General features: G+C 40.1%; 1 protein-coding gene across 1 annotated transcript; it reads right to left on the bottom strand.

Moving 5' to 3' along the window:
- Positions 1–929: 929 nt before the first annotated feature.
- Positions 930–15,165, bottom strand: etnk2 (ethanolamine kinase 2). Its single transcript, XM_026306444.1, has 9 exons — positions 14,781–15,165; positions 10,545–10,682; positions 10,333–10,454; positions 9,228–9,368; positions 6,937–7,079; positions 6,594–6,677; positions 6,338–6,498; positions 6,159–6,232; positions 930–4,997 (listed from the first exon to the last, which is right to left on the bottom strand). Exons 1-9 carry the CDS (start codon positions 14,925–14,927, stop codon positions 4,925–4,927), a joined length of 1,083 nt encoding a protein of 360 aa, XP_026162229.1. The 5' UTR covers positions 14,928–15,165; the 3' UTR covers positions 930–4,924.
- Positions 15,166–25,155: the final 9,990 nt, after the last annotated feature.

Raw genomic sequence — 25,155 nt, 5'->3', positions numbered from 1 at the left:
AGTAATACTTGGGAGCTCAATTGGTTGCAGGGCTATTGTGCATTGTATGATATTGGATATATGCTTATATAAGGCACCACTTTCTAATAGAACATTTAGTCATCACTACCAAGAGTTTATGAACTGAAATTAATGGTTATTCTTGGTTAATACATAATTTACTACTGATTTATTGAACTTTTGCATTGTCAGGTTGTGGAGAATCCTCCTTTAGCATGGCACTTTGCTTGTATTAACATGTAAAACTGTAGACTCAATAATAGAGTATGACCAGTAATCTTATACAAAGGGGTAGCTGTTTTGCAAACTAAAATAGATGTAGACAGAATTATATGGTAAAGGTGACAAGTTGATGCTGAGTTTTACTACATTTTCAAGTTAAGAAGCTCCTATTTTGTTACTAAATCATGAGTTCAATCAAGTCTGCAGTTATTTATCAATCAACAGTTAATATATGTGACGTTATGGATTTTTTTTTTTTTTTTTTTTTAAATACAGTGTCAGATTTGATAACCATAGAATGTGGTGATGGACATGATACCTCTAGAAATTCATGAACGTCGGGTAACTCTATTTTGATTGAATTCCACAGAACACAAGGTGAAAGTGAGTGTGAAGGTAGAACATCGGAACAACACAGTCATGGAAAGCTCCTTGCCTAAGATGGTGGGACCACAACAGTCAGTGTCAGTTTGTGTGTGTGTGTGTGTGTGTGTGTGTGTGTGTGTGTTTTGACAGGATGTCCCACAGCAGAGGTTTTCTCCTTCCTTCCTCCCACTAGGGCCAAGGCATAGGGTCAGCTGGCCGACAGAAATAAACAGGAGGAAACTGGAGTGTCAGCAGACAAAAGGTCATATATTAGTAGTTTTCATGGATTCCCAGCACCTGAAAAAGTTATGCACAAAAAAGTATACACTTTTTTTTTTTTTTTTACAATTGTATACATTTATTTACTGACAACTGTTAAATAATTCATCTTGCCACTCCTACAAAGGTGTGAAGGATCACTGTACAGTAAGCTTTTCACAGTATTTCTTACAGTATTTACAGCCTCCAACTCTGCTGGCAGCACACATTGAAGCAGTATCTCCTTTAGCAGTGGGTAAGTACACTTACAGTCACATCTGCAAGCCAAATGCTGGCTGTCTTTACACAGCGCTCTACATTTCAACTTGCAGTATTTACATAAAGTAAACACCAGCATACAAAGAAAAAAAAATTATTTGTACAGTGTTTCTTAAAATTAGGTTAGTACATTCACAAACAAAAATAATAATCTCAAATGAATTGCAATGCAAAGTCTCTGAAGTTAACCAGGATGGAGCAGGAAATTCACACAGAGTCTGGGACACAAGTGGTCAACACAGGGAACACTTTTAGGTATTTTAACTGAGTTGTGCCAATGTCTTGTCACCCAGTGGGTCAAAATAAATTTTGAGTAATGGTATAACGTAGGAAAAAAATGGTAGAATTGAAACTCTGCATTGTTTTCATTCTGTGGCCTATTAGAATCTACACATTCTAAATAATAAAAAATAAGTTTGACTTAACTGTCAGAGCAGTCAAGAGGGCAAACACCCAATGAACAAAACATCTTACAAGTTGTTGTTCTGTCAGATTAATAACTTAGATTTAATTGTAACTGATAAGTGGCTTAGCTTCTCACTTTGCTGTGGTGATGAAGATGTGTACTCAAGGGTGCGTCTCTACACCGTGACATCATTATTAGGTGTTGTTACAAATGCATGTCAGAGCAACAAACTGAGTGGGGCAGTAAAATACACTGCTATTCAGACTGATACTAAGTTACTCTGTAAAGACTGATCAGGAAAAAACCATCACTTTGAGGGTGATAGAAGGGTCATGGCTTGTGTTTTTTTTTAATTTTTAACACTGATGCCACAGTTGACCACACACAATAATACACTGGTAAAGTTACGTGTGTCACTTCTTTCAGATCTTGAAGATACTGCAGGAATAAGGGTACTTCAGTGGTTTGGAGATGTAATGTGTGATGTATGTTGAAAGCCATGGACTAATGGGCAGTAAATTCAACAATTTCAGTAACACGAAGAATATTCTGGTATTTTGGTTCCGAACAACACAATTGGAAAAGTGACCAATGAGTCAAAATATTAGGGCACTCCCAAATGACTTTTCAGGGCACCCTCAGTTCTGTGCAGTTAGGGTTTACATGTAGTTCTAGCCTTTAGCTCCAGCATCTGCCAGAGTGTTATGTGTCATTTGAGAGGAAAACGAATAAACCTACCCTAACTTTTCAATTCATAAATCCTAAACTGTGTCAACAAATGAGGTCCACTCGGGGTTACTGTCCTCTATTTAGTGAATGGAGAAATTCATTCAGTGCTCATGGAGTGCAAATGCCTTTATATCCAGGCTGAATTCCTACCAGTGTAGTATGGTTGTGCTTTCAAGCAGCAAGCTCACTAATTTGGCCTTTGTCCACAAATCTACTAAACTGATTATTCCACTATTAGTTCCCTAAAAGAAATTTTGCTGGTAGCTTCCTGCTCCACAACGTGCCGTCAAAGGAGTACAAGTAATTCTTAAACCATTTAGCCTCACACAGCCCTAAATGAGTTAGAATTCACATTTTGCAGGCTCTGATCATCACTTCTAAGGATAAGAACCACTGATGCATTTCAGATACACATGTAAATCCGTCTTAAGACACTTGTGTCACCTCTCAGGTTAACTGCATTAACTGACTACCAACAACGTCACTCAGTCTCTGTGTATTCTGCTGGTGTGAAGGGCTGCTGCTCAAACGGTAAATTATTAAACCCGTCAGTCACAAGACGGGTGCTTAGTGTCTCCCTCTGCTGGGTCAGTGAGGGGTTAACTATCTTGAGGAGTGTGTGGAGGTGACAGCAAGGACACTTTCAGAAGATTCATGAACGCATTTATCAATGTACTGTAGTCTAATCAGGTAAGTGGCTCCATGATGTATGGGCAGGAGTAATAAATCCTCTACTTTGCTTGGGATGTGCTTGTGATTTTTCTGAGGCTTGTTTGTGTCAGGGAATCTGCAGGCTTCAAAAAGTCAAATACTGGACTATTTCAATTCTTTTTAAAAAACTGCATGTGGAATTTAATTAAAGGTCAAAGGCATAGTAAAAGGGAACACGTTTCAAATTTAACACTTGAAGATCAGTTTACTGGTTATACTTAGTGCTAAAAACTGAGATGAAACAACTAGTGATGTTTAAAACTAGTGGCCTTCCCCTTTAGTGCTTCTAGCATTATTCTTCTTCAATGAGCATTTGCTCATTCTTCTGGAAATGCCAGTCAGATGATTTGGAGTCAGGTGCTGTCTTTTTCCATCCAAGTAATAGGTTGATCCCGCAACAGTGCCACAAGCTAGACTTGACTTGATCCCTGATTTAACTTATGCAATTTCTGATTATGTAAGAAAATTTGGCTCTGGATCTGGAATGTGAATGTGAATGGGAATGAGATTAAAGTGTGAGGTTCACACCTGCACCATGCACCATTTGATGGTAAGAACAAGTATTACTACCTCAGTCTAGTCAGATAAAAGTTGATACGGAACACAACTGGGATTGGCGGAGATCAAAGATGGTAATGTGAGGAGGGAGAAGACACAGCAGGGCATAAGGGTGGGAGGAGGGGTTGGGGTGACAGAGGTTGTGATTTTCCAAGAGGTCTGGAAAGTTTAAATGGAAAGTTTAACAGAGCGATTCGCTGTAACCATAAAAGTCAAGAAGGTGGAAAAATGGTCTGAGGACAAATGCACACAGAATTTAGAGTGACATTTACACAGATTCCTTCTTTTAAACCGGCATCTATCTATCCAATTCCACACAAAACAACACCTACCAAAGCAACCCCAACTGAAGTTATTAACCTGAGATGTTCAATGACACGCAATGTTTGCACACAAATAAATAAAGACATATATAGCTACTCCCTATCACTGATTGCTATAACACAATAGTGATTCGGCCTACAACCAGTCCACAAAAAGCCTTTTTTCATTTGCTGTTCCACACACTCAGAGTCTGATCAGTCCTTCCCAGGTACGTCCACTAGCACACAAAAGAATGTTTCATAGTTCTAGCAGCAGCAGCAGTTTGCTTGAAACAACAAGAAAAGGAACAGACAGAAGCTCAAACTGCATCAATCCATAGAGAGACACACAGTACTGCTCAAAGTGTTTGATACACAGATCATCTCTGTGAAGCGCAGCGTAGAAATACTGCAGCTACAAGCTCTCAGCACCAGATATATAGAAAAAAAATAAAGAGAAAGGATCAAACATTAGAATTTAAAGTGTTAAAATATCTGCAGACACGAGGAGGAATGGTCTCACCGCACACATCAGGCGCAAATGTGATGAATCCCAAGTGAAATGCCTCTGTTGTCAGTTCCCAGTGATAATGAGGCCATGGCATTCAGCCATAGATACAGTGCACAGAAAACAGGACAAACTATCTGTCAGTGTGAGAATGAAACCCTACTTAACAGTCTTGCCTATCTTTTGACCTTCATTACCAGCATTGTGGAACATTTTGGCGCCAGTGTGACGGACGACAAAGCAGGTTTTTGGTAAACTCTAGCCTAAACTGCTGTGTGTCACTATGGCTGGTTCAGCTGCCCTAAGAAGGAAAGCAAGACGTCAAGATAAATTAACACAAACTCACATGGGTACATTCACACACACACATACAGAGCACTCATGGAAGTTCTATAATTCTTGAGCTAGAGTTGTGACAGACATGGGGTTATGACTGAAAGGAATGAAAGAGTTAACTGCGCTTGCTGCAGAGAATGACACCAGGTACAGTGGTCCATCAACTACTGGCACACAAAGTTCCCAGTCTAGATGAAGTCCCACCATAAAACCTGTTACACCCTCTCTTCTGACTCCCTCAGTGTCCCCTCATTCTGGGATCTGCAAGGCCATCACTGCAGGTTTGGTCTTGAAGTACTGGTTGAAACGTAGCACAGCATACCTGCAAGGAAACAAGAGCAAGACTGTGGTGATGTCACAACGTCTCAAAAACATCCAGCAAGGAGTAGTCCTTTAACTTTAGCACTTAATAAGATACTCTGTGATTTGGATCAGGGCACAGTAACATGTTAAAGTGGTATTACAACGTTTTATAGTGCTTGCCCAAATAAAAAAAAATCAATCAAATTACAGTACTTGCACTGCATCCTGCATCCTTTACTCCACTGACTTATAGTGCAACTTATATAGTGAAGCAACCTATATGTGTATATTTACAGTGATTTTGTCAAGTAGTTACTAGTGTTAGATGGCACTCTTGACTCAAATGAAGATAATACTATACAGTTGGAAAGTAAAAACGCTTATATTCATACTAAATTATATCTATATAAGTGTAACACAAGTGAAAAGAAACCCAATACAAAGAGCTGTACTGCAGACTTTAAACTGCAAGTGAAGTCCGGAGCTGAAATAAAGTTTGGAATGAGTGTGGGCATTCAGGCAACCAGAAAGAGGAGGAGCACACACACTACAATTATCTTAGTTTATCTAATAATAGTTTATCTTCAAAAACACAAGCACAGTCTGTATAGTGCTGTGGATAATCAGTTTCACTGTCTGAGATTGTAGACAAAATCATTACGCCAACAATTACAAGGGAACTGTAAAACTCAAACCACTACTAAATTTCCCTTTTTGTAATTATAATTTTGCCTAAATGAATAAAATCAAACAACCCGGTTATTAATCATTAGCTTGTGGTTGGAATTTAATGTCACCCTTATATGCAATAGCAGTCAAATCAGCAGGTGTTTTTTCATGGTTTTTCAACCATGCAAGTAAGAGAGAGATCACTTTCTAGCACTACCCTTCTGTGTCAACAAGGTGGGAGTGATTGGGTTGCAGCCTATGAAACCACCTTCAGCTTACTGTCTGTGTGTGGTACAGGTGTGTGGGCAGGAAGTGCTAGTTGGTATGGAAGCTCACATAAGAAAGAAGAGACACTGGCTGTGGGGTTTGAGGTTTCAGTTGTTCATAATGCTCTGTTTAAACCACACTGACAGATTCCTTTCAGGTACACGGTCCAACCTACTGCTAATTTAATATCCTACACATGGGGCCACCACGCACACCTCTTTCAAACACACACAGAGCAACTTACCCGAGGAAGTCAAAGTCAATAGATGAGTATTTGGCCTGGATGAGTGCCCAGAAACCCCAAAAGAAGTGAGAAGCCTTGAGCAAGACAAATAAAATATCAGATGAGGTGGAGTAACATGAAACACAGTGGGTGTGGGCACATAACAAATAATGTGTGTTTGTCAATGTATTTCTCCTCACCAGAGCAAACTTGTTGACCTGAACATAGAGCGTCTCCAGCTCCTGCTGGCTGACCTCCTCTGTTTTCTTGGTGAAGAGTTTGTATGCCTGTAGGTACACTTTGAGCCATTCCATCTGCAACTCCCGACTGGGGTACAGGCCGTAGTCCAGCTCGCTCATGCCTGATCACACACATGCACACAAAGTTGTAGAACAAACCAAATTATATAATATTAAGCTGTGTTCTCCAGGACAGATCACAAACAAATCAACAAACCTGCAAATTCATTGAAGTGGTTGCCGATGTCAAAGGCCTGGTAGTTGTAGCTAGAGTACTCATAGTCTATGAAGCGAACATGACCTGAAAAACACATTATATGTACTGTGTATTAAGGTTTTATGATTAATACAGCTTGGCAAAAATGGTTTAACTGGACTAAACATGCTTTATGTGTAAAATACACATAAAATAATTTTTACTATTTCTTGACCTTGTACAACAAACAATCAGGAGCATAATCAACAAATTAATCAACAATGAAAATAATCTAATATCCAACGCATCACTCCACCCGTGATGCCAACTGCACGATAACTTGATTTAAAGAGAGGGCACCTACCCTCTTTGCTGTTGTGGATGATGTTCTTACAGAGGAGGTCATTGTGGCAGAGCACCACAGGGGAGCCAAGTTTGGAGAGATGCTCCTTCATCCACACCATCTCCTGTTCCAGCACCGCCTTGCTGGGTACCTCCTGCTGGATTCTGGAGAGGGAGCACAGAGACAAGCAAAGAGAGGGGCAAAAGTCAGCTTTGTCACAACTAGGGCTGGGCGGCAGAACCATGTTGATTTGTTTTTTGTTTTTTTTTCCCCCCTTTCGGCTTCCCCCATTCGGGGTCACCACAGTGGATCAATTTGTCCGCATAATCAATTTGGTGCAAGTTTTACACCGGATGCCCTTCCTGACGCAACCTCAGTAGCTGAGGCTAGCAGCCCCTGGTCTTCCATGTTGGTCTCCCATCCAAGTACTAGCCTAGCATGGCCCTGCTTAGCTTCCATAATTGGACGCTATCACGCACTCACACTGGCTGCTAAAATCATGCTGATAATTATGAAAAAAATATTTCTGCTAAGTATTTTTAGCAATATCACTCATCCCTACTGACAACTATTTTGAGAAAACTGGCCCCACTAGCATAGGAAAGGAAAGAGATAGGAATAGATTAATTTGTTATTAACCAGAATGAACCGTGTTCTCGTGTTTTGGTATCATTCTTTAGTGGGAGCATATGTATAGTGAAAACAACCGAGAGCAACATGCACAGACAGCACACAGGCCCAATGGGGGACTGGTCTGCTGGCTCATGAGAACACAGCTACATAGAAACATGTTCTCAGTGGACACTCTGCTGCAGAGTGCTCCTGAGTCGCTATGGAAACACTGCTGTGTCTCGTTTCGAAAGGAGCAATCTCAGATCTGATTCGTAACATTTGGTTGGCGATTTAGTCCATATTAGGCTTGACAGTGGCATTTCTGCATGTCCTGCAACTTGTATATATTCAAGTCTTACCCATTTCTGTGCATATGCCACAAGCCTTCTGAACATTGAAGCATCCAGTGTTCTTTACAGGAGACCTAACTGACCCACTCAGACCGACAGCAGACATGGCTTCAGCCTGTGCCGACCAGCTGAGCAAGAGTTAGGTAGTTGGTGTTTCAGTCAATCAGAACTGTGAGTTGATCGGAGATCCCTGTGCTAACTGTAATGGGCTTATGAGACTTAATCCACAGTGAGCCTGATAGCAGGAGATGGGAGAGGATAGGGTGGGAGACACACACAGACACAGAAAAAGACAGAGAGAAAGACACACACACCCTGTCCTTGGAGATAGATAGGCAGAGGTAGACAGGTATTCTCTGTTTTGAATTAATTCTGTATTACACTCAGATCTCTGCTAGTTAGGAAAGTGCCCATTAAAAAATATGGCTTCTGTATAGTATGTTTCACACCGCATAGCAACAATTGTGCTGATCAGGGCCAGGACACACTAGCAGTCTGTGTTACCAAGTAACAGAGTAAAGTGAGCTGATATGCAGAGCTAAGCAAACATCGGCTGGCCCGCTGCATGCCTCAGACTCTCTAATCCAGTCATCTATTATTGTTACAGTTATATAACCCACATGCTGGACCTCATCTAAAAGGCATCAGAACAAAGATATCAGCTGTGACCTGCAGCTGGCCAGGTTATGAAATGCTCCACCCATGACTGCTCCACAGGTCCGGTGCAAAGAAGCAAACTTTGCACTGGACAATCACAATCAGAACAACCTTCAAGTTAAACTCCTATCAAGTGGTTAGACTTCTTTTGTTGAAAATACATTTTTTGTGTTTTGAAAGTCGAGTTATAAAGTGTGGTTTTATCTTTAGTTCAAAGATTTCTGCATAAACATTTAAACCAAATTTTAACCCTTTCCACAGAAGAAGTCAGAGGAACATTAAATCAGTAGGACTTATTTGTTTTTTTTTTTTAAACATGAATGTCTATACAAACCTTTATGGCAAACTGTCAATTTTTGCTGAGATCTATCACTTTGGTTCAAATTGGAGGACAGATCACTAACACCACATCTCCAGGAGGGCTAAAATTTCTATCTGCTAACTAAATAGTACAGGTGGACTGGATCTGGCCTGTTCTGACAAAAATAACTCTACCTTCAACTAAAATTAACCTCTCTAGTGTGTTAGATAAACCTGCACCACTGCTTCGCAACTCCCAGACGATATCATGCCAAGGGGAAATTGCTTCTGTCCTCAAAACTAATCTTACAGGCAAATCAGCCTGTGCTTCATAAGCTATTTGCATTATTACTGCAATGTATCCAAAATGGATACTGAGAAGCCAGGTTTCACCTGATGTTGGAGGCCTGAGCAGTGAACTCAGTGGCCACGAGGGAGAAGTATTTTTGCATCTTGATCCAGAGGTTGGGTTTGGGGATGCAGCCATTGTGCGCATGGATTGCGTGGATGCGAGCCATCTCCCTGGCTATGAGTCTGAGAAGAGAGGCATGCAAAGATGAATAAAGGTATCATCATAACCACTAAATAAAAGAAATCAATGTTATTAAAAAAAACCATCACTCCAATGACAGACAGTGCAAAGTTATTTGACCTCTATTGCTTAAGAGATTCTAGAAAGAAAATTCTAATGGAAACAATGGAGAACATGTGGTACATACCAAGCTGGATACATATGATTGAGTGAAAGCACCAGGAACAATGTGTGTTACCAGATCAGTACTGTACAGACTGTGTTGAACACACTGCTGTAGTAATAGTGACATGAGCAACTTCCTTCTTTAAAATCAGTTTTGGTTCTTTTGATTTTACAGTCCACTGCCAACTATCATTTGCATGTGACTCGTGTATGCTTCATTTGTTTTGTTTTTTTTCTTGTTTAGAGTTGAGATCATTTCTGCATTGCAAAGTAACTTGTTCCAAAGCTTCTATGGAGAAGTTAAAAATGGATTCTGTGCACAATACTACTTAGGACGCTGTTATATAAGGTGTCCATAAAGTCTCTTAACAATTAAAAAAAATTATTACAAAAGCAAATGAACAGACAAATATGTGGAAATTATTACAAAATGAGGAGTAGATATTGAAGTTTTTTTTGCCTCATTTAATACACCTCTATATGGGCACCATTAGTTGCACGAAGTACATCAAGACGGTACTCGACTTTTGCCATGTTTGCTGTATCATAGCCTCATCAATGGTGGCAATGGCATCAGTGATCTTTTGCTTTAGATCGGTGATGTCTCGTTCGATACACAATATCTTTAACATAACCCCATAGAAAGAACTTTGATAACCACTGAGTACATAGATCAAATCTGATTAACATATCTCATCAATTGCCTTAATAATATATTTTTTAAATTGTAAAGAGACTTTATGGACACCCTGTATTTCTACTTCAGGAGAAATCAGTCTAAAACCTCTACCATGTCCTGACCTGAGTAGAGCAGGATCTCTGACATCCTGTGTCCCAAGAGCATCCCCCTGCATGAACTCATAGCAGATGCCATTTTGAAAGGTACAATAGAGGTGAGGAGCACATCCATTAGCATGTAGCACCTAGAGGAGAAAGACACAAAACATAATTAGATGGGAAAAAACACATTCTCTGCAGCACACCAATTAAACTCACTTTGCTTTTTACACTACCTGAAAGCTTTTCAACTCATTGTCTCTGTCCACAATGAGCTCCGTCTTGTTCCCGTACACTCGGACCAGGACCACATCTTCCGGACTGTCCTCCACATAGCAGCCCACCAGTTTGTTGGTGGTTCCATCAGTGAAGAGCTGAAAGAGGAGAAAATTTACTGAAATACACATGATGACCCTTGTTCTCTTGCCTTACAACACTATGGTGGTTCCCTAACAAAAATTCTCAAAATGGAGATGACAAATACATTTAGCTGGTAGAGAGCTGCATTAGTGCCAGCAATTGGAAGTGGAAAACGTAAATCTGTTTTTTCTTCCTGTTTTTCATTATTTTAGTGTAATTCTAAACATAAAACTAATTTTAAAAATTAAAACCGTTATCTTCACCTCCTTATTCAGTCAGTTTTACTGCCTTCTACTTTTATTTTTTTACATCAAGCCATCAAATCTATAAAATATAACATATGGAACTATCTAGCAGTATACTACTGTGTGGCTATATATATATATAAGTGGATCTTGCAAGAGGTCCGAGAAGTCTTTCTGCAGGGTGGTGTTTGCTACTACACCAATGGGTCAACAAGTCCAACACCTCTTCAAACATGAAGCGTAAGCAAAATGCCTTCTGTGAGTTAGGCTAGGCCTTAAATATCAGAGTGGCAGCAACACTCCAGCAGAAAATGGTGGCAAAGTCCATCCCACTGCAGTAAACACAATAACAACATACACATTTCCCCCAACCCAGACGCTCACTCGCACATATCTGGAATTCCACACGGTGTTGGCCACAAAGATGGGCACACAGGCATCCCTGTTTTGACCATATGTACACAGGCAAACACGCCTTTGCTACCACATGACTGATCCCTTCTGCCCACCACACAATACTCCGCTAAGACCTGCAATCAATACATCGACAGACAATGATAAGCCTGAAGGCAGACAGAGGTAAACATTCTGCCATATAGTGATTGATGGGACAATGACCCAACCCATACCGGTAAGTCTACATTTTGGAGCCTGAAGAGGGCTTCCTGTGGCAGAGATGAATTGTTCTGTCTTCATCATGAGAAAAGTTGCAAGAGGAGACCGTTGCTCTGTTACTGTTGGCGTGCACTGCTGTTTCCAGGAACTGAGTTTGTGCATAGGTTGTTTGGAAATGGACTGTATATTTACAGTGAAAGTCTTCCTCTCCAGGTGGTGGGGCTAATCAGGTGTTTCTGTCAACAGAGCTGTCCTGCTGTTCTTCACCACATTTATTTCGTCCCGTTCCCATCAAAACAACAGTCCCACTGCTCAAGAACATCCTTCCCACCTTAACCAAAACAAAACTTTTTTTTTTTAATACAATAAGCACACGTTTTACGCAGTCCATTATCAGCTGCCACCTGGTTCATGAATACACTGCCGCTGTGCAGCTGTGCCTCTCTTTACAAGGACAAAAGCATCCAGTGGAACAAAGCCTGTCTGGGTAACGGTCATTGAGAAAAGCACTGCTAGTCTGGCCTTTAGCAAGCGAGGTAAACACTGTCACGGTCTCAGCTGCAAGTGTGTGAGTGGGTGGGGTACAATATCCAGAGAGATTAACCAGCAGGATATAAACACATGATCATTGCTGTAGCTGAGTTCAAACCGTGCACCACGAAAGTAATAAAAATAAATGGCCTCACTCCACAACCTACACTGTGGGCAGTTTGTTTGCTCAGTCAAACTTAAATGTGTGTAAATTTTTGGGCAGACTAATGCTGGTGACTGAGCTCAGAGATTCGCAAAGCTCCAACTCTCCCTCATTCAACTAGCAGCTCTTCAGTTTCACACTGAACATAGGTCACTTTCATCTGTTAAAATGACAAAAGTAAAGAGTGGATGATCACATTAACAGTGTGAGAAAGTTGATGAAACATGTCTGTTGTTGGGTCTGTGTGCTCTTTGCAGCCAATGAATATTTTCCCCAACCACTTCCCTCTAGTGGATTGCATCATAATTAATTTAAACTGATCAATTTAATAGTTTTCAACCAAACCCTAAAGTATTTGGAGCAAGCAACTTGGGAAGAATATGGTGTGCCAAAGTCAGCAGGCTACATCTGCTATTTAAGTTAAGTTAAGCAGTATTGTACATTTTCTAAGTAACAAGTCTGACTGTAAGAGATATCTAGCATTAATGTGTACTTAATGCAAGTGAAAAATAAACCAGTTTTTTAGGTTTCACTAATAGGATTATTACTTTGGACTATAAAATTTTTTGAAATGTTAATATGATCATATCATTACAATATGATATGCCCAGGAACCCACTACTATAATAGTGAATTATTGCCTAACCCCTGATACACAAAATCCAAAATGTGTATGTCGGCCTGTGCTCAAAAAGTTTTAATGTAAAGTCCACTGAGTTCAAGTCAAATGTAAAGAATTCAAGATAAAATGCCACCCTACAAATCTGTTCACTTAAAATATGAAATTGTGTTTCACTCGTGTCATCGTTTCCCCATGCAAAAGATGAGTTCTCAATGACCTTTAGAAGTAATTTTCTGTGACAACAAGCACAGACTGTGTGTGTCAGCTCGGAAAGGACTGGTTTTCTAAACTTAACAGGAAGTATAGTTCATTATTTTCCTCCAGACCATCTTGTTGCTGCTCATGTCAGTGGGAATTTATGTATAACACAACACTGTCTACTCGAGTCAGGTTTTAAACAGACACGCCTTCACCTTCATCTGTAAAAACTAGAACAGGCATGAATCTGTGTATCTGTGTCCAGATGTTACCTGATCTGTATCTTCGGCCTCTGTTTGTCCATTTTGTTGACTTTACGTGTGTGTGTGCGTGTGTGCGTGCGATCTCTCTACATTATTCTGCCTTGTAAAATGCAACTGAACTTCCCCACCGAACACATTTGTGAAAAAGTGGTTCATTCAACCGAATTCAGATATTTGTTTTTTATCCAAAATATTCTAACCCAGAACTTTTAAAATATATTAATTCAATTTCATATTCATAAGGAACTATTATTATTTCTTTTAAGACATGCAAAACATCAAACTTTTTAATATATTTAGCTAGAAATGATGAATTCAGTAACTGTAAATCCTATATGACGTATTGATGTACCCATGTTTGGTATTAGTTGTAAAGTACCATACGCTGAGCTATGAACCTCAACTGACAGATAATGTCCCACTTCTCACAAACATTCAGACAGTCATGAAATTAAAACCATATAAGCGTGCCAAGAGACATTAAATCATCAAACAAAAGACTAAATACCAGTAAACAATCTGAGGTAAACTACCCATAAAACAGCCTTCATGGGTGGTGAAGAACACTACACACCCTTATATCTGCAACACTAGACTACTGTAATGGTCTCCTTTCTAGTCTGCCCAAAAAGTTATTAATCCATTACATTTGGTTCAGAGATCTCAAGTGCTGATCAGGACCAGAAGGAACAAACATATTAAAACATTTTAAAGTATCAATACTGTCAGCTTTTAATAATAATAATAATTAGAATAATGAAAACTATTATTTATTATTATTCCCTCAAATATTTCATTATTGTATCCTATCTGTTCATTGCATGCTATTTATTTTATCTAGCTGTTTTATTCATTTCAATTATAATTTAAGGACTGATTTTTTTTTTATGTATTTGTTTTTGTCTGCCTAAAATTTTATGGGTGAAGCACTTTGCTTTGCACTGACGTGTGTGAAAGCTGCCTCATACATGAAACTGGATGTGATAAGGTGTGTCTGTCTCTGAGCCATCACGTCACCACCAGCTGGCCACTGACCCCAAGCTGACAGCGTGGCTTGACTTTCCTGCTATATTTGGCGCTAAGTTACAATGCTGTCTAGTGACTTCAGATACACAGTGCCGTCTGTGACGGGCATGGTGTTAGTTTTACACAGTCTATTTTCCTGCTGACTTGTGCAGTAACGTCAACTCACTGACGTTCATTTGTTAGCTTGGTTAAGACTTCCACCCTGAGGGCGCCTTTCTAGCTTAGTTAGTGTTCTTTTCTTTTGCAATCAAGACTGCAACATGATATCACATATTAGACGTCCTCATTCATTTTTTAGCCAGACAGCATGGCTGAGAACAAATGCAGGTGCCGGTAGATAATGTTTCCACGGCCCTCCTCTTGGCTGCCCCGGTGCTGCTTGGTGATGCTACAGACCCGTCAATCTTAGCCTAGCCTAGCATGCGCTGCTAGCACGGGGCTAACGTTACCTTGGTGTTGACATGTCTGCCGTCCCACGCCGGTCTCAGCTCTTTAATGAGCTTCAGTGCTCCTTCAGTGACGTTGTGTTCGTCCACGAAAATGGGAATTTTTCGTATAACCGGCGACCCGACGGGCACATGTATCTGCGTCTCCATCCTGCAGGCGTTTATCTGGAAGCTTAATCTGCGAGCCCTTCTGAGATATTTCTAGAAATTACAGCATACGAGGATGGCTTGATTTATAGGTAGCTCAGTATTGGTGTGTTTGTGTGAAAGACTAAAGTGCGGGTTAACAGACTGGCTGATGTTGCGATAACGCTGAGCTGAAAGGTGTACGGTGAAAGTGCCGTGTACAGATGCTCTTCGCCGGTTTTCTTGGGAGCAGGCAGCCCACAGAGCCATTTCCTCTTAGCAGGCTCCGCCCGCTTTAATCATCCGATTGTACAGCCGGCGAACACGCCCACTGTTTCCGAGTGCGTCCGAGTGACGCCCGGGTTCAGCCGAATTAAGAGACGTTTTACATGCTGCTGGCTTTATAGAAAAATGCAGTTTAGTAAAAGAGACCCTATTCTTTTTTTTGTTTTGTTTTTTTTAATGAATGACCCTAACCCTAAAAATGCCGCCGGGATGTCAGGGGGTTCAGACATTTTTTTTTTTAACCGAAATAACCCAGAACTTTTAAAATATATGAATTAAATTTCATATTCATAAGGAACTATTCTTTCATTTAAGACATGCAAAACATCAAACTATTTTTAATATATTTAGCTAGAAATAATGAATGCTGTAACTGTAAATCCTATATGATGTATTGATGTACATCAAGCACACACTATAGTCTCCTTAACAACTTTACTTAGTTTGTGGTTTGAGTTTTTTCCCTTTTTGACACAAGTAACTGTAACCTGTCATTTGAGCCACAAGCACAAGGCCAGTGCTTCTTTCAATGGTGAAAGAATAACAGGGATCATTTACTGTATATTAAATTATTTGATCATTTTTATTGATGCGTTATTGTGTTTGTCAATTTAATGTTGCAGCTGGTAAATGTGGAGCTAATGTTAGATATATGATTGTAATTGGAGTTACTATACATACTGCTGCTTGGCTTGTGAATTTCCCACTTGAGGATCAATAAAGATTTATGATTATACTGTATTTGTTTTATTTACATGAATCCAAAAGGTAACTAGTAACTAAAGTTATAAAATGAATCTAGAGCAGTGAAAGCATATTTTCTCCAAAATGTAATGAAGTCAACGTACGAAGTAGCAGAAAATGAAAATACTATAAAAACATGAGAAATTAGAAATGTTTGTGTTATCAGTTTAAGCACATTGTATTTGTCTATTGTTGTGACTGAGAAGAAGATAAGATCACATTTTATGGAAATTAATGGATATAAACAGTTAATTCCAAGATCTTTTTCTTACTACTGTACAATAATTCTACAATTAAAAAGCTGTATAAAATACAATAGTTTAGGCTTCTGTACACAAATATGATTTGTGTTTACTGATTTGTGCAACAAAAAAAAAACCTACCTCATTAAAGAACCCAGATTGTAGAAGCAGTATGAAGATAAAGATTATATGAACTTCCAGCTCAAACCGAAAAAAGAACTTGATGTAGTCACAAATTAACACATTCAATGCTATAAATCCAGTGAAGAGAACATCTGCAATCTGCAATGACCAGCAACTTCCCCATTGGCCCCATATGGTGGCAGTATAGTAATAAAAATGTCTTTGCTCTTTGCTGCAAACTAGAAGAAAGGGTCCCTTTCACTCCCAGTTAGAGTGAGCACATGAGTAAATCAGCTTCTATAAGCTGTATCAAGCAGTTCTCCTTTACTCTGACTATTGTCTTGCTGATATGTTTAGCCTTTAGCACATACAGTATTTTAAGAATAAGACTCACATAGACCCTACCTGCTTCCACGTACCTGAGCTGCCTACCAGTGCCTCGGTGTACCTGTGGCTCCTCCAGCTCGCAACCTATCCCAAATAAATAAAGCATAAAAATATTGGCATATGGTCACATATTTAGATTCCGCTGTGGCCTCACACATTTCACAATGTGAATAAATGTCCACTCAAATTTCCACTCAACCGAGGAGCCAAATACATACTCATACTGGTGAGTTCAGGAGACTGAAACCTTTCTTAAATTAATTCAGGAACCAGACACCTATATCATATTTCCATCATGTTTTCTTCATCGTTGTAGTTATCTTGAGGTTTGACTGGTGCTCTTTGAATTACATCATCAATAATTTAATGGCATCCAAGTGGAGAATTGGTGCCACCAACTGGTTATGTCAATACACCCAGCTGCTAACACAGTAATAAGGGATAGAAGCAGGCAGATGTTTTCAGAGGAAAAGCTCTAAACAGCCACAGTTCATTAAGCAGCACCAAACAGCAGACAGACACAGTTGAGACCAGCTTAAGAACAATGGAGAACTTATGAGCTAACAAAAACAATGAATATTGGACTTTGATTTGCCAGTTCACTACATCTACCTAAAATGTGACATGATGTCCAAGAGGACAACAAACACATAGTTATTGGGAGGTCTGCTGAGCTAAACATACTTACCCTCACAAAAAGGAGTTTATTCAAGTGTGCTATTAGTATACTTGTTTTAAAAGAAAGTCAGTTTGTATGTACCTAGCCATATACTAAACAACATTTAAACAAAAAGTATACTGGGCTTATACTGACAAGTATACAGAAAAACTGAAGTACTGTATATTTGGAATGTATTTTTTCCTATACTTAAATATACTTGGCTTATATATACAGAACTATATAGAAGTATCTAAGTGTATTTGGGCTATACTTGTATAGTATATTTAAGAATTCTTGACTTGTACAGGGAACCTGTCGCCTGTTCAGGGTGTACCCCTGCCTTTCACTCAAAGATAGCTGGGGTAGACTCCAGCAGATCCCCGTGGCCCTAAATAGGAAGAAGTGGGTATAGATAATGGATGGATGGGTAGATGGACTTATACAGGGCTGGGAATAGAGACCTGTTTTATTTTAAAACCAGTTCCAAATGATCCAATCCATTGGAATCGTGTGCCTCATTCCTTGTCAATTCCTTTTATCAGTGCCAGCATTTTTTTCTGACAGTTGTGCATGGGTCATAACCTCAAAACTGCACCTCTCCTCCTGCCCTTTGTTGTGGAGTGTCATTGTCTTTCTGTTTATACTGACCTTTCTGTGGGCTTACCAAATTAAAAGAAAGCTGTTAAGAGTACAAAGTTGTCATAGTTTCTTGTTAAGGCGAGTACTTATTATAGTACATTTGTACTGTGTAAAGCAACTGTGAGGTAAATTAGCAGTTTAATCAAAGTTTTCTACACAAACAGAAGTATACTTTAATAAACTAACAATGATATATATCAGTGTTATGTGACGAGAAAACACTATATATTTATTTGCAGTTTACCTCAAAGTTTACTTTGATAAACTAAAAAGTTTATGTTAAAAAGTAAATATATTTGAACTTTAACTTTACATTTATATGAATATACATTTTTGTAAGGGTAGTCTTCCCTGTACCTATTAAGACGACCAGTTCTATTCAGGCCATGGTGTGTGATGAATAAATAGCAAATTTTCCTACCTATTCATAGAAAGGTTAGTGGCCTGGTCTACTTCATACAGCTTTCTGTTTCACAATGTGCTGGTTATAGCTCAAAGCTTGGAGCTAGGCTTAAGAGGCATTAAGGAGAATTGTGTATATTGTGTATGTGCTTTTGTCTGTACGCACATGTGAGACAAAGATTATTGATGAATTGTGGATTTCAGGAACTAAGGTAAAACTGAAAATACCAGGAATGTATAATTTGTTAACGCCCAAAAATGTGAGTGTTCAAATTTCATATGTGTTTACAAATGACTAATAGCTACTCTTAGTTTTATAGACACTGTGGGAGTGGGATGTGTTGCCTGTGTATAGTCACACCCTGGCACTCTGTGTGAATGTCTCAGCGCTGCAGCTCTACCTGTAGCCACATGCCCCACCTGCTCTCTCTAAACTTCAGCCTGGCTCTTCACTGGTTCTCAGGAATGCAGTTGGTAAATCTTTTGCATGTGTGTGTGTGTGTGTGTGTGTGCTGGTGGGTAGCTGTGGATGTGTGAGTGGGTAGGTCACTGAATGAGTATGTGCATGTGTGTCTCAGCCATGACCTTGTGCACAGGTGGGACAGGTAGACCACAGCTCCTTCGATATCTCAGGAATGAGGAAATGTTTACATTATCACACAGTGGAGTGGTGTTTACAGTGGGACACACACAAACACACACACACACACACACACACACACACAGGACATAAATCACATCTCCCCTGATGGAGTGAACTCTGAGCCCACTTCTGGTCCAACCTAATTTCCTCTGTCAAGGCTCATGTTGACACACTCCTCTATCACAATCTATCACAGATTGCAAGCCCAGAATGACTTGAGATCTTTGGGTAGAGGGAACTTTCAATATGAAGAGCATTTACATCTTTACCCACTTGTTTCATGCATTTGTTTCCTCAAGGCTAGATTACTGTAACTCATTACTATCTGGATGTCCTAATATCTTAATAAAAAGCCTCCAATTAATCCAGAATGCTGCAGCCAGAGTCCTGACAGGAACTAGCAAGAGAGATCATATTTCTCCTATATTGGCTTCTCTTCATTGGCTCCCTGTAAAATATAGAATAGAATTTAAAATCCTTCTTCTCACATACAAATCCCTTCATAATCAAGCTCCTTCATACCTTAAAGACCTCATAGTACCATATTATCCCAATAGACCACTTCGCTCTCAGAGTGCAGGCCTACTTGTGGTTCCCAGAGTTCTCAAAAGCAGAATGGGAGGCAGAGCCTTTAGCTATCAAGCTCCTCTCCTGTGGAACCAGCTCTCAGTCTGGGTTCAGGAGGCAGACACTCTCTGTACTTTTAAGGCTAGACTTAAAACCTTCCTCTTTGACAAAGCATATAGTTAGGGCTGGCTTCAGGCAACCCTGAACCATCCCTTAGTTAGTTATGCTGCTATAGGCCTAGACTGCCCGAGGACCATCGGTGCACTGAGCTCCCCTACCCTAACCCCCCCCCCACCTCATGTATATTCCACCATTGAATGTTACTAACCTTGTGCTCTCTCTCTCCCCTAGTTTGTGCTCTCTCCCTCCCTCTCTCTCTCTCTCTCTCTCTCTCTGTACCTTCTGCAGGTGTCCCTGGTCCTGGAGCTGTTTATCGCTGATGTGCAGTTACTGGCCCCACGAACTTGCAGTGTCTATTTGTTGTTTATTGTTGCTGTTCTTTTCTCTCTGCTCTATCCACTCACCCCAACCGGTCGAGGCAGATGGCCGCCCAAACTGAGCCCGGTTCTGCTGGAGGTTTTTTTTCTTCCGTTAAAGGGAGTTTTTTCCTCTCCACTGTCGCCAAGTGCTTGCTCATAAGGGAATTGTTGGGTTTTTAGTTTTAGTTTTAGTTTTTGTAAAGTGCCTTGAGATGATTTGTATTGTGATTTGGCGCTATACAAATAAATTGAAAATTGAATTGAAATTGAAATTGAAATTAAACACAGGCGAGTTTAGGCTATTTTTAGGGGTACTTCAGCACCCCTAAATCTCAGTTCAGCCCCCCCGAAAGATAAACTGTTTATCATCATGATTTTGTGAAATCGTGTAGTCCTAAAACCTTAGATTATGTGGACTTGCTTTTTAGAGATGGAATAAACAAATATAGGCTCAAATGGACCAATAAAATAAATCTGATTAAGTGCAGGAGTCAGAAGTGTTTCTGATTTTCTGGACATCTGTATAATTGAGTGGCCAAAATTCAAATTGTCAGTCTGTGCTTATAACTTTGAGTTAACGATCGGAACTGATGACAATTTTTCTTCAAAATGTGAAGGTAGGCCTAATAACTGAAATGTAAAGGAAGTACAAATGTGGGCATTTATGTAAATGGTTTATTGACTATAAGCCTATTTATTATGTAATCTATTTCTGTGGACTTGGTTACAATAATTTACTGACTACTAGCCTAAAAACTAGTTGTAAGGTGGACTATGTTGCTGATAATGTTTAAAGTAATGTTAGATACTCATAACTTCATGTAAGCAAAATATGAGCAGTGTCGGCATGGTGATTTCACCCATCTTTAGTGGCCACATCACCTTTTTATACAGTGTAAAAACTTGTAAAAGCAAACCACACTGGTACTTCAGCATGAATCTACCCACCCGTTTATCAGACAGCTCGGCTGTATAAAGTCTCCCCAGGCTTTTCATGCACTGTTCAGACAGGAGTGGCGTTTTCTCGTTTTGTCACTTCTGACTCCTTTTCTGAGAGAGATGCTACGATACTTTGAGGGTTTGATCCTCATTCTTGCCCTAGATATTAGCTCATCCATACTTTTCAGTAGTCTGGACGTGCATGGTGCTGTTTGAAGGAGGATGGTGACATCATCCATATAAATTTGAAATGGGGTGAAGGGAGTTTAATCCCATCCATTATCTGCTTCACACTGATGAGAATTATCTTAAAAGCTACCTCAAACAGAATGGGAGAAATGGGGCACCCTATGGCGATTCCCACCTCTAGCTGCTGCCACACAGTGGAGAATTCCTGGAGACCCCATCTGCAGGTCATCAAAGTGGGTTTTTACCAATATCCTAATATTGGTGACAATGTAGAAGAACTCCATAGAGTAGCTGATCAGCTGGTGAGGGTCTGAACCATAGGCATTAGTAAGATCAACCCAGATGACGTGCAGGTCCTTCTTGTTTCATTTTGCCCTCTGGATCTGATCCCAGATCATAGCTGAGTGCTCCACACATCCTGGGAAGCCTGGAATTCCAGCTTTCTGATTGTTGGTGTATATGTATCTGTTCTGTGTTAGGAACGTCATCATCCAATACAGAGAAGATTTTCCCTTTCATGTTTAGCAAGACAATATTCCTGAACTGGCTTCTGTCCTTGGAATTTTTGTCCTTTGGGATGAAGACTGAAACAGCTCTTTGCCACTCGGTTGCAATGCGTTGCTTCTTCCAGGCAGTTCTCATAAGACTCCATAGCAGTTCCAACATGCTGGGACAGTTCTTGTAAAGGTTGTAGGGCACACCACTGGGACCTGGTGCTGATGCTGCCTTTGCCTTGTCCACAACCTGCTTGTCCTCGCTGAACTTAGGGGGCATGACTTAACATCAGTGGGGCAGGCCAACGCACGTACCCTGATGAACGTAATGGAATGTTTCTTGCTGGGTCACTGTACTCACTTGATGTGTTGTTCCAGCTGCTCCTTAATGACCTCCAGTTTGCCATTCTTTTTCTCCTCCAACTGCTGTCTGACGCACTTGAAGGGATTCATGAGGAACCTGGCTCTTTCATTTTCCTTCTGTTTTCTTCTCTTCCTTATCCGCTCTGTTCTGCAAAGCCTGCCTAATCTGCACCTTACTTCCTCCCAAAACGCTTTCAAGCCCTCTTTCTCCTCCTGACTTTCTCCTGCCTTTCTCCAGCTCTTGCGGAGATGGCGCCACCTTTGGACCAACCAATCGTCTTCTCTCTCCTTCCTTTTTACCCTTGGTGCAGATCTCCATTTGGTGGAGATTTCTCCAAACCTGCTCTTACCCTCTATCTTCTTACAGGTCTGGCCTCCACTCCTCCCTTTAACAATCCATGTAGTATCTTGGACATCCACATAGTCTTCTTTTCATCTGTTTTCCTCACAGTCGTTACCATATTATCTGTCGTAGTAGGCTCATCTTACACCCCACCTCTTGAAGGGCCTGTGGGTTGTCTCTTTGTTGTTTGTGTAGTTAAGATTAGATGTCGCTCTTTGAGCTGCTAGTGGGTTAGGTAACTAGCTGCCCACTCCCAGCTCCAAACAAACATTTAGAAGAGGTCCTTTCTAAAGCAATTGCATATTATTGAAATCTGTGATTGTTCACTCTTAACCATTACTTTGAAATGTTAAAAACATATAAGCCACAGAAATGACAGATTTAAAATGGGGTTGAATGCCGGTGCAGTTTGTCCATATGGGTAGATGGGGAAGGACCCCACAAAAAAGATTCATAAACTAATCATAGATCCTTGTTCAGCTAGATTTTTTTTGCTAACGTGGGCCTATTATAAAATGTCTTCATACCCCGTAGCCCCATCTTTCACCTTAAGAATCGCTGTCACCTACTGATGGGCTGAGCCCCCCTTTAGATGGAATCCCACACAGCACAATAAGTGAATGAACATCATTCAACGACACATGAGTTTAGTTAGAGTGCACTTTATTTTAGTTAGAGATTGATGGATTGTTTGTATTTTTTAATGCTAATGTTACTTGCATGTGTATGGAAAATATGTATGTAAAAAACAAATTAACTTTAAAACATATAACTTCACAGGCTTCTAACAAGATGTTTTTATCTATAAACTGTAAAAATGTCCACATATAACCTATTAGGACATTGTGGAAACCTGTTCTTAAGCCCAGTGCATGAGCCTCCTCCATTGGTTGTAAAATAAATACCCGGTTTGATTCATTAAGCCAACATTAAGAAGCTAGACAGCTAAAACAGGCTGTGTCACTGTGAGAGCCCTTTTTCACATTTCATATAGTCCTTTTGTTTCAACCATAATATAGAAAATATAAATTAATTAACCTGTAATTATTATTATTTTTTTATTTAGTTGGTTGGACAAGTATTTCACTGTTACATAAAAAGCAGAAAATTACAGTCCAGTTTGGCTGTTATTCACTTAGTCAGAAATCCACACTGCTTAAAAGGTTTCAGTGACCAGTGTTTATTCCCTCTAATCTTGCTAAACTAAAAACAGCCTGTAACAGTGTCTACCTCTTATTACCTTTCAGCATTGTACATTGCATTATTTGCCAATGTTTTCTTTGGTGATCTCAGTATTTCACTTTCCTTTTTCTCACTCCACATCCACCTCTCTTTTCTCTCTATCTCGGTGTCTCCATGTCATTTCAGTTTTGTAAGAGATTTAGGTCAGCGATTGTCCCACTCTAGATACTTTAGATAACCACACCTGAGGGTACAAAGTAGTGGGATCAGCAAAACAATCAAAGCTGATGCACGGCTGACAATAGCTTGTTTGTCCTATTACAAAATAAAACATGCAGATTACATGTTCAGTCATATTCAGTGGCTCTAAAAAATGGCTGTTGACTCTTCAGCACAAGGACAGTGAAGATGAAGATCATAACTGGTTATGTAATATAGTCTGTCTTTAAACATTTCAAACCCAAAATGGCAAACCATCCATCCATCCATTATCTATACCCACTTATTCCTTAACCAGGGTCACAGGGATCTGCTGGAGCCTATCCCAGCTCTCTTTTGGGTGAAAGGCAGGGGTACACCCTGGACAGGTCAAAATGGCAAACCCTATTATTTATTTAATGTTTATGACCTGATTTTCCAGCCTGTAATGGGACTATATTGGTTAAGTGTGACAAATAGCAGCAGAACACAAGGCACAATGAGACATGGACTATAGATACTTTGTACACAGTAGCATCTGTACCTGATAGCCATTATCTGTCTTTTCATAGCCACATATGCTATGACAAAAGAGAAACTATACAAAAGCCTATGTGCAAACCTCATTCTGTCCTTGATATGTGGTTCAGTCCTGTAACATGATGGCCATGACAGAAAATGATCTGAGTGGACAACCAATAACTGGCAAATAGGACAACATGTGTGCACACGTTTAGACACTTTCACAAGCGAGACTAAGCCAGGACGAGACCTCAATGAATTGGTTGCAGCATATCGGTCAGTGTCACCACTTCAAAGAGATGGTATATGTGAGTGGGTGTGTGTCTATAATTGTCTTTTTGTGGATCCTCGGGGGAGAATATGGCAGCCAACACAAAGCCTTAATCCAAGACTACCTCATTCCCTCTCCTAAAGGTGAACAACAGGACACTTGGGCATGCATGCATGAGCACACACACACACACACACACACACACACAGACCTCTACCCCCTCTATTTACAGCCCCTTCTTCTTGCTTCCAGATCCTTTCATTTTCAGATCAGGTCTTTTCACCCAGAGCAGGCAGCAGATGGAGGACTGACTCTCAGAGGGAGGCAGGGACAACAGCAGGGCTGAGGGGACCACTCTTGAGCTGCACATTAACCAATAATTACTTCACAAAAAGTCACACATGCACACAAACTTCTATATAGGAAGAACGGATACAGTGAGCATTTGTCTTCAGCAAAACATCTATTATGTGATTTATGTAAGCCTACATTCTTTTTGTATACTCATTTTAGACAGAGGGGAGGTCTCCCATGGAAAATCTTACATGACAAGCTGCATAACCCTTTTTTTTTGTTTTG

Source organism: Mastacembelus armatus, chromosome 5 (assembly GCF_900324485.2).
Source record: "Mastacembelus armatus chromosome 5, fMasArm1.2, whole genome shotgun sequence".
Taxonomy (NCBI): domain Eukaryota; kingdom Metazoa; phylum Chordata; class Actinopteri; order Synbranchiformes; family Mastacembelidae; genus Mastacembelus; species Mastacembelus armatus.
The sequence above is the reverse complement of the archived record's forward strand: the minus strand, read 5'-3'. Positions and strand labels throughout refer to the sequence as shown.

Bases quoted from the DNA above. Each gene is read 5' to 3' on its own strand.
- etnk2 (XM_026306444.1), bottom strand. From the start codon at position 14,927: ATGGAGACGCAGATACATGTGCCCGTCGGGTCGCCGGTTATACGAAAA. The intron at 7,080-9,227 runs GTGAAACCTGGC...CTCCCTCTCCAG, and splicing joins GCTCAGGCCTCCAACATCAG to AATCCAGCAGGAGGTACCCA. The intron at 4,998-6,158 runs GTAAGTTGCTCT...GTTTCCTTGCAG, and splicing joins ATTGACTTTGACTTCCTCGG to GTATGCTGTGCTACGTTTCA.